This window comes from Cephus cinctus, unplaced genomic scaffold (assembly GCF_000341935.2).
Source record: "Cephus cinctus unplaced genomic scaffold, Ccin1 Ccin1_scaffold0022, whole genome shotgun sequence".
NCBI lineage: Eukaryota > Metazoa > Arthropoda > Insecta > Hymenoptera > Cephidae > Cephus > Cephus cinctus.
The window spans coordinates 102,797-113,298 of record NW_014332770.1 but is presented as its reverse complement, the minus strand read 5'-3'; the positions used below and the strand labels follow the sequence as shown (position 1 = coordinate 113,298).

Sequence of the window (10,502 nt, the reverse complement as noted above, 5' to 3'; positions counted from 1 at the left end):
TAGGGAAGACGTTGACCTGTGGCAAAGTTTCCGAAACGGTTGTTTTTTTAAATTAATGCTTAATGAGGTATTGTGTTGGTGATAATAATTAATGAAATGTATATCAGAAGATAAGAGCCCAGAATGTACGGAAGGAGCATGTAACTTTACCGGCCGAGCTATCAAGTCTTTAAAGGTAGTAGGTGTGTGTGTGTGTACCTTCTTTTTCTTCGTTGGGGACGGTTGGATGATCTGAAATGAATTTGTGTAAAAAGTTATGAAAAAAGGGCAGGCTAATTTTTCTTAACCGCCTTACTGTTTTATATAAACCTGTTAAGATTACGTTAATTACCAATCATCGACGATCTACGAGACGGATTTTGTCGGGGGGCTTGTTTTTGTTCTCGGTGCTCGTTTCGGTCGGTAAAAAAGGGTGGATCTGTAATATCGACAGTACTGATTACCTATGAACTCGAATTAAGACAAAAAAAACAATTTAAAAATTCACAAAAAATGGCAGACAATGAAGTTTCGTACTCATAATCAGTGTAAATTGATGTGCGTTATTGATTATCGGTGGGTGTGACGCAAGACTGACGAGCGGCGACTAGACTATATGGAATAAAAACTAATTGAATTTTGACGAACAGCCTCCGATACGTCTGTGGACTGTGGAGTAAAGAGGTGTAGGTAGGGGGAAATTGAAACTAGACTGAATATAAAAAAGTATATAAAAATAACATCCGACGTCGACAGATACGCGTCACAATAAGCCGAGTAAATATACAAAAAAGAAAAATTGAAACGGTAAAAAAGCGCGGGAATTTTAAAAAGTCAAACTTTTTTATTCCTACTTTCCTCATTTTTTTTTAATCCTACTTTACACGTGGCTCGTGGATACTCGCATAATTGATTCGCACGCATCGCCGTAGCGGGATTATGAATGAAAATAAGAAAAAGAAAAAAAAATACTAGAACGAAGGAATCCATTGAATTACGAAAGAGCGACAAACACCAGGATAATTTCCATCAAAGAATTAATAGCGTTCTATTGAAAAACATTGGGTTTATTCTCGAGGGCGATTTGCGTCAGAGGGAGGTAGGTACACACGATAAAAAAAGTAATTGGCACGATGGACGAAGAAGGAAAAAAAATATTTTAAAAAGCAAGAAGAGAATAAATTATTGAGTAAAAACGATTCCTTGAAATTCCAAATGAAAATTGCAAACAGAGAATTGCAATCGATTGCACAATACGTATTGATCAAGGTGACACTCATTAGCATCAATCGCATCGTGTACAAACGTATATTTTGTATACGTCATTAATCAATTTCAATTCAACATCCACGTGTAGCTGTCCGTGAGTTACCGTGAATTTATGAATTTTCCACCAAATTTTCAATTCACCTCGACTAACCGATGATTTCGATGCCATCAATGAATTTACATACTACGTCCAGAGTCTTGGGCATAATAAGATCCGCGTTCGACGTAACAGCAATAGTACCTATCGCTATGATCCAATGAAAAGATCGAAGAGGTGATGAGACGTCAATATACATATATTTTTTTTTTCTCTTATAACATTCCAAATCCGGTATTCGCAAACTGCGCCGATTGCTCATATAATACGGCGCCAACACTATGAGTCAATGGTATTACGAGATTGTCCGTATTAAAAATTCTTTTTCTCTTCATCCGTCACAATGCATCCTTTTTTTTCGCGTCCTTTTTATCCGGTTAATCGCGTCTTTTCCAATTCCTAAGATCTCGTTACGTAACAATATATATATATATATATATATATATATATATATACATGTATATATATATGATGGATGTAACTCGAGTGCTGTATGATTCACGATTCGATGAGGAGGGGGGGGGGAGGCTGTTACAATTACATAAAATTTTATAAATTCACACGAAATGGTCTATGGAATTTCGATTGTATGAAAAATAAAAAATAAAAAAAAAAGGATAAAAGTTACGGGAATTTCCCGTGTGACATTAAGGGAATTCATTATACTTGGATGGTTCAAGTTTTGTCGATGGCATGTTGTGCGAAGGTGAACGGCCACGATCGGTCGATACGGCATTTAGAGGAGGAATGGAAGTAAGAGCAAAAAAAAAGTAAAAAAAGATGGTCACTCTTTCCCACGCACGTTCTGTACGTACATGTACGTACATATATCTAGTTCGCGTGCGCGTGCTCGGCCGCTCTTCGCCAATCCGTTCGATTGACAGCGGTTGGCAGCACTGAAGTCTGAATGGCGGCACCAGACCGATGATCTTGCGGCTCTTTACGGTAATCGAAGGGTTTGTTAACCCCTGTCGTTAAATAATTTAAACTGCCGTGAAAACCGATGACAATGACGCCGATAAACGGAACGAATTCGCGAGTCCCGCTCTGTCTTTCTTAAATGGGGCCTCCCACGTCTTGGCCCCAGACGCTTTATATTAAGGCCCCGTGCATGGACGTGCGTGTAGCAGCTGTGCTTGAATCAGGCGCGGTCGCCAGGATACACCGGGCACTTGCGGTTCATTGTACCGGATTTTTGTACGAAGAACAAAAATCTCAAGAGATACGAAAGATTTATGAAATTCTCATAAATTTTGGGCCTTACGACTGAGCACGTTAATTCGATGCGTGCTTCTTTCTTTTTTTCCTATAGGTACGTCGGACACTCAATTTCAAAATTGCCGCGCTTTTAACGTTACCGACATACGACAGTTCAATACTCAAGGTACAAGGCCCATAAAGTTGTCGACGTATAACACACAGATATAGGATTTCTTGATCATCCAGAGGCATCGATAAGGCCCCACTTTCAATTTCACGTATCCCTTCGCATCCGAGGGGCTCTCAGTGTTGTTTTTTTATTTGCTAAGCCACTTTTTCCACTCTTCTCCCAAAAGTGCCGTGGGGCCTTTGCATGAGGCAATTAAAAAATTCCTACGTAATCGTCCAAAAATATGGGGTGGTCCGTGAACGAGAGTGGAATTCCCTATACGTAGCATGTGGCACGTACCCCCATATTATAAAGGAGAATCGTGCGAGTATGATGTATGGTGCAATTGGTTTCTTGGCGGTTTTACCAAGACTGGTTCCACTTCCACCACCACCACAACCGCCACAACCGCCATCAACACTATCAGGATCAGCATAATCGCCAATACAAGAGCCATGCTGCGCACCCGCGATCCCAACCAAATAATTGATGCATGTTAAGGGCCCCGCGAGTTCGACGTAATGATGGGGGTCCCTACCTTACTATATAGTCGCAACCAGGATCCTCTGAAGTCAAGATCTCCTCTCGAAATTGGATCCTGTGAAAAATGAATGGTTATGGCAGCCCGAGATTGCAGCTGGTAACTTGGTATATACACCTCTTGTAACAGGACCTGGCGAATGTGGCCAGGATATAAAATAAGGCGTATAAGGTAAAAAGGAAGGTTCGTAAGGGATCGTTAAAAAATTCCCTTAATCGAGGGAATAAAGGGAAACACGCATGCGCAATAGTTACTGTCTGCATTCGTTTTACTCTCGACAGATTACCCAAGGTGCTGTACTACAGAATTTGTTCTTGTAATGGTCGATCAGGAGCACAGGTTCAAGATCATGATCGGAATATGCTCGAGGAACAGGAGGCGCCACCTTACGGAAATATTCACTAAGTATATACACATACATTCTTGCATCAAGGTACATATGCATAGCTACGACCTGCAAGGTAATTAAAATATTTATAGCAGAGTAAAATTGTCTTCTGTTTTAACATATATATATGTTGTGTGTGTCTATACACAAAATACATCTGCCATATATGTATATAGAAAAGCAGATCAATGGTGCGATCGTAAATTGGATTCAAACAATCCCGTAATGCTCATGGAATTTCGTAGGAGAACGAGAGCAAAACGGAATCCCATAAATTCCATAAGCCGAACCCAAAAATACCAAAATTCTCTGGTAAGGTTCCTATACGTTCTCTATTGGATAGCCATGCCCATTAGCATTCTCAGGTACGGAACAACGTTAAGCATTTAAATAATCCAAAGAAGGCGTAACGAAGATTGCTGATCGAGGAGTTGATTTTGAAAGCGATTGAATTCGTTGAAAACAAAAAAAGTTCATTCTTAACAATGGTAACGCGTGTGGATTTACTAGTACCGTATCGTAGGTTAAAATAAGTTGGACCAAAAGGGTAACCGTATTGATGCGTGATATCGAAGACTGGTGTGGAATGAAAATTTTTTTTTATCCCGTTTTATACGTCATTTCAGTTTTCATTTCTGATCGAGTCTGATCCGTGGGATGCGAGTGAAAATAGACAGAAATACGATAGGCGTCTTCTACACGGGTTATTGGTTTATAATGGCTAAATGATACGTCATTATCTTATGTGGTACATGGGAATAAGTGGCTGGTCGGTATTACAATAACGGCAGGTCGTATTTGCATGATGGACGGGTCGCGGCGATAATCGGCTCCGTCGCGCACGACGTATCTTATCCAGCTACGTATACATTTAGAACAGGCTTTTACAGTCTATTATGAAATCCATAAACCAAGAGTCACCAGCTTCCAATCCGTCAGAAGAAATTTAATAATATATCTATAAAGATTCTGATAACTACATAGATATAAATTTTTAAAAAATTTCCCTACTTAATATTTTGAGTTTACAAACATTTTTTACACCCTTTTTTCAGCTCCGTCGTACCCAGAATGTATCAACTCTCTGTGCGCATCTCCGGGAGACTCTCGGAGGATCGTCAGCCATGAAATAAAAAGATAACAAGAGAAGGAGAACGTGGAGGACATTCTCAGAGCAGCGACAGAGGCTCACGGGCAAACGGCGGTACCGTTAAGCTCGTGTTTGCGCAGGGACTAAACATCTAATAACATTAATAACAACAGGGCCTCAGCTGGGTGGTCCCATCCGAAGATACGGATCGGCCGTTTCGCGATGCGGGAGACAACGGTGTACAATGATGTCATGGGTCTCATTACGTATACTTTAAGTCGCGTACAAGTACGTGCTCGAGATTTTGGTCGGCTCTGTGAAGCAGAGTATGTATATATACATCAAGGCCCAAAAGAAGCTGATAAGACCCGTTTAATCTGAGCAAGAACATTCTAATACAACTTTCCGTACTGTCAGCTGGATCAGACCCAATTTCCGTCCCGAGTCCCATTCCCAGACGGGAAGGGGTCTGCAACAATCCAAAGTAGTGCGCTCCGAGCAGTCGGACGGTTCCGTGGGGGCCCACTGGGCCCCACTGCCAGTTGTCATGCGGCTCCCGTGGGTCCGTGCCTTCACGCGTGACTGCTTCGTGCCTCCCCTCTCTACGCATCCACCCTCCCTCTCCTGCGTAACCACGTAAATGTGCGTAGCACGCACGACCCGTGAGAACCGCGCTCGTGCGTTTCGAACTTACTTGGCGCCACGAGCTCTGACTACATTGTGCACATATGTACGTACATGTGAAACCGTTGGAGTACGCGAAATTTTGCACATGGAATAAGTGTTGGGGGATTTATAGACCCGCCACATATCCGTAGGAGACGTAGAGACACGTAGATGGGTATGCTGATTGGAGTATGCCACGAGGAGGTCCCGATGACGTAGACGATTTGATGATTCCATCACGTATGCTCAGTTCGAAACACCTGCTTGATATAAATAGACAGTTTGGTATTCTAACGTGGGACGCTATAGGATACATTGTTTTATACGTACGTTGTTGCGTCTGTCATATTTGAAAAGGGACAGTGAATCGCACGTGTGTTTTGCGATATGACGACTGGTTGTACAAACGTGTCTGAATTTTGATGATGCTTCGTTATAAAGAGATGGTAAAGGTCTTGCTTTAGTAAGATGAGCATTGCTGTAATAATTTGTATGCGTATGACTGATTAATACACGGCTGGAAGCATCGAGCAATTACTATCATTAGATGGGAATGTACATTGATTAAAGAAAGGCATTTGTAAAATCAATGACCACTGTTAATAAATTGCTTAACGCACGTTCGAGAGGAGTCACAGTATAATAGTGAAATAACGATTACTAAGCACCTAAACGGGAGTTTATCATTAGAGAATAATGAAATGACTCAATACCATCCTGCTGGATCATTAGCTGGCAATCGATACCGGATATAGGAATAATAGAGAGGGTAAGCCAATTCTCAATGTAGCCTCGAGCAGCAGCTGGTAATATCGTCCTAAAAGATAAATTGTCATAAGAAGAAATGATGATGGCTGTTAGTCATCGGTCGCGACCAATAAGACGGTAATAAACTTAACCATTTGCCAGTCATCGTCGTGCCGTGTGACAAGTGCATTATTAAGATCAGTAGGTCAGTAGAGTAATGCAGTGGCAACAGCAGGGACCCGAGAGCTGAGTAATCCTGGCGCGAAGTGGAGTCACTTGTTACCTGGGGACAAGTTTGACAAGAGTTTACGTCATCGTTGTGAACCTTATACATTCGGATTTAAAATGACGTATACAAAGCCGAGAACTGTTCGCTTACTTGGCTCTGCGTTATGATTAAAGACAGTGAAGACTTAATGACTGTTTGGCATTTGATTTTACACAGCGATGGTGCCAACTGATTGAAACTGAAGTTTCATGACGTCCTGAAAGGCTTGTGACTCACGGCTGTACGCGGCTGTTGTATGCTGTATACATTCTGCAGCCTACCGAAGTGAGGTTATGTTATGTAAGCACGAGGTTAAGCGGCGCATAGCCCAGACCTACTGCTATGTACGAGAGTACGTAAGTAACTACATTTAATACGTACTCTTGCGATTGTCGCACTACACCACGGGATTCCCTTGAGCCTTACGATCGTAGGCTTGATTCACTGGGGCATTGTCTCTGGACGATGCGCATACAATGGCTCAAAGCGATCCGAATCTAATCTATGACTTATGGTCGGAGTTGCCCTCTTGAATGAACAATGTGCCGGCGTCAAGTTTTTTTTAAATTTGCTCAGCCTTTTTTTTCGTTTAACGAATCAGCTCTTTTATTGCGTCTGCCAATTTTCACTTTGTTGAGATGCACTGCGAATGGATTACAGTATTGGGTTTTTGTTAGGTTACTTTGTATTATTTGTGTTTTCCTTTAGTTACTACTACTCGTGAGAAATATCCGTGTTAAATAGAAAAACTATTGTGTTTACGTGCTGGTAAATTATATGGAGAACTTCCTCGTAGACTCACCTGGATGTAAGGCTTGGAGCTTAAGTCGGCTTCACATGCTGGCGACGCCATTGAATCCCGTCTATGCGGAGAAGATGACTTCCTACACGGATAAGGATCAGCGACCGGGCCGTCCTCTTAAAACGACGAGGTCGCCGCCGCCGCTTCAATAGCGGCCATTATACGATTCCTTGAATTCAGCCGGAAATTTATCGAAGTCCTGCGTCCATCGTGCTTGAATTATTTTATAACGGCATTCAAGTGCCGGGGATGCCGTGTCGAAGTCTTGTCGATTTACGAAAAAAATTGTAATTTCCATTAGGTTAGCACGAACGTATCCACCACTCCGAGTATAGCACAGTTAAGTATATAAAGTATAGAAGGACACGATTTAGGAAATACTCGTATCTGTCATCCACCGCTGTCATAAAGCACGCGGCCATCTTGACTAATTGATTTCAAAATAATCCACCGTCGCAAGTGGCGCCACTATCTTAACGTTAGAATACGAAGTCCGTCGGCTCGCGACACGAATGAATTATAAAAGAGAAAGGAAGAGTGTGCAATGAAAGAGAAAATAAAGTGTTTAGAAAAAAAGGAAGGAAATACGCAAAGAACTACGAAATATAATAGGTATGAGTTACGGCTACAGCTGTGTGGTCCTGGTTTGACCCTCGGTCACAGGAGGTAGTTAGCTTTGGCTTACAGACGAGAACTAAACAAGGTACGTACACAGGGTACACACGTATTTTATGTTAGGAGGTGGTACCAACCTTTTGTGGGCCTCATTCCCTCTCCGTGGGCCCGACTGTGTTTGTCCGACGGTCCCATGTTAACACGAGTTAGTCTTAGATTTATTACTACAAAAACATTCGCAATCATATTTTCAGTTGAACCGACTGTGTACTCTCCTCTCTTCTTTTCTCTCGCTCAAAATATTCTGTACCGCTCGACAGTGGAGACTTAAAATTTTAAATATCTTATAGTTTACCCGCGAAATTCAAATGTCTCATTCTCACAACCAGCCTCCTCATTCCTCGATCTGTCTTCTCTCTGGCATAATTCCTTTTCCTTTGCTCAATAACAACGTCACTCTTTATATTTTCATACGTCATTATAATTCGTAACAAAATATACATATGTAAAAAAATAATAAATTTGTTCCACATATAATAAAAAGTATCTGCGTACCTGACTGCCTCCTGATTCAAGAGTAGCCAGCATTCACTCTGCAAGGGAAACACGTGGCCAGGAGGCGGTGAAACAATAAATGCAATAAAAACAAAAAAAAATTCTCAGACTTTGCATGCGTTTCATAAGCCGCAAATACAACCCGTTCGTACAAACTTTAGCAAGTATTCGGAGAGTTGACCCTTATACTATATATATTATTTCAAGCATATATGCATACCGACTGGTCAAACTGAAACCACGCGTCTCGGTAACCCGACTCGAATACATTGTATAACAGTTCGGAAAGGCGCGTGGGATCTGGACAATGGAAGAAACGACTAAAACAGGGAAAAAAGGCCACGATCGTATTCCTTGAAAAGGGTGAACTCTCCCTCTCTCATCTCTCTCTTTTCATACATATAGCACGTATGTCTCTACACCCTGTATACTCACGTACAGGCATTTCAGGTACTTCGTACAATCATACGTAATACCTACGCCCTCGAGGTTGGCGCCTTGCGCCTCTACTACCAACCACCTAGTAGGTATAGTATCCTGGCCGAAAGCCAAACCCGAAGAGCGTACAACGACCTCTTGAACTTGAACTTTTGTCCTCAGGGGTGCCAAACTACATCCCGTTAAATAATAAAACCGACTACGCCAATGCGTATCCACGTATCTCTTTCCCAACTAGATTCTAGTGAAAAATCTAGGGAATTTTTTTTCTATCTCTCTCTCTCCCTCACGTACACTGTTCTTCCTAAACGTAATTCTCGTCACCTCCTGCCACGGTATAATCTCCTCTGAAGATACCCTTGGCGAATTATACAAGGGACACCCGTTATAGCGATCAGATAATCCTCAAGTTTATGCTATCTCGCGTGGCTACCGCATAACTCCTACGAGAGTTATCATGAATGTCCGACTCGGGACAGACATACCACCGCGCGTACGTTCTTACGTATTACACGTATAAATACGTAGTGCACTATGTATCTAAGGATAGTGTAGTTAAAGATACATACAGAGAGAGAGAGAGAGAGAGAGAGGGAGAGAGAGAGAGAGAGACGTAGAGGGATACATGCCTCCATATGCATGTTATGTATTTACAGTATGTATTTGTATATATATATATATATATATATATATATAAATAAAAATCGATATATACTCTAGCATAGATACTATGTTGGTTAAACTTACGAATGCTTGAACGTTTGCATTATAACCGTCGGCCTTTCGCGTACCAACCTTCTACGATCTACGTGTAGCCAACGCAAAGGCCTAACGCATCACGCCGGTGTACTCCTTGTCTTTCTTTAGCGTAGTAGGTACCTAAATAGGTTAGGTAGGTAAGATATGCGGTAGCTTAGTTAGGATTTCGATTGTCTGCTTAGGAATTAGATAATTCTCTTTATTGATGATGGCGGCAAGTTCAAGGTTACCGTGTTGATCAAAATAATGTTGTTTATATGCACGGCCATATTGGATTTCATGGGGTATAGATGGGGTTTAGTTGTATTGGGCTTATATGAGATCCAAGAGTTATTCTAGATGGAGTATATATATTGCTACGTTCTAATGGGTACCGACCACTGGCTCAATTCGACGTAAGTGAAATTAGATTCTAAATCATTGTTGAACTAGATTATCTTACGAGTCCGGTCGTCATGCAGAGACGTTCGGGTATCACGTGTGCTCATGTGGCAAGTAGTACATACGTCAATAGGCCAAAGTTGCCGAGTGACAAGAAGTGCGTTCTCAAGGCGGGCGTAGCGGCTGTTCAGGCGCTGTAACGGTTTATTGGACAGTTTTGTAAAAAGTTGCTGGCTTCGCGAATAGGTTGAGGAGGGTATTGAAGAGCGAGGGAGACAGAATGAATAAGAGGGATATAGGGGATTCCCCTTCCTCGTCACAGCCCCATGCCCGTCGCTATATATATATATTACAGATTCGGTGTACGTGAATAGGCATTCACAATGCACTACAGTCACAACGATGCTGCCGACGACTACAATCCTCAATGTAACGGGGTCGCCTGTGTCAACGGGTCGGCCATGCGGTAGCCGCTTCAGGATGCTTTATGGGCTTAAATCTCGTGAACTGGGTAAAGTGGCCACAGACACACGCCGAG

At 42.0% G+C, this 10,502-nt stretch overlaps 1 protein-coding gene across 2 annotated transcripts; it reads right to left on the bottom strand.

Moving 5' to 3' along the window:
- Positions 1-5,087: 5,087 nt before the first annotated feature.
- LOC107266673 lies at positions 5,088-7,640 on the bottom strand. Of its 2 annotated transcripts, none has more exons than XR_003059433.1 (5): positions 6,299-6,512; positions 6,113-6,216; positions 5,730-5,877; positions 5,472-5,659; positions 5,088-5,357 (listed from the first exon to the last, which is right to left on the bottom strand). XR_003059433.1 is itself a non-coding variant. In XM_025084035.1 (5 exons), the coding sequence occupies exons 1-5, from the start codon at positions 7,265-7,267 to the stop codon at positions 5,527-5,529; spliced, it is 567 nt and encodes a 188-aa protein (XP_024939803.1). In that variant the 5' UTR covers positions 7,268-7,640; the 3' UTR covers positions 5,088-5,526. The 2 variants fall into 2 exon arrangements, 1 of the variants encoding a protein (XP_024939803.1); XM_025084035.1 differs by adding an exon at positions 7,217-7,640 and having other exon boundaries at positions 5,088-5,659; positions 6,299-6,429.
- Between the last annotated feature and the right edge of the window lie 2,862 nt (positions 7,641-10,502).

Bases quoted from the DNA above. Each gene is read 5' to 3' on its own strand.
- LOC107266673 (XM_025084035.1), bottom strand. From the start codon at position 7,267: ATGGCGTCGCCAGCATGTGAAGCCGACTTAAGCTCCAAGCCTTACATC. The intron at 6,217-6,298 runs GTTAAGTTTATT...TTTATCTTTTAG, and splicing joins ACGACGATGACTGGCAAATG to GACGATATTACCAGCTGCTG. The intron at 5,878-6,112 runs GTATTGAGTCAT...AAATTATTACAG, and splicing joins GCTAATGATCCAGCAGGATG to CAATGCTCATCTTACTAAAG.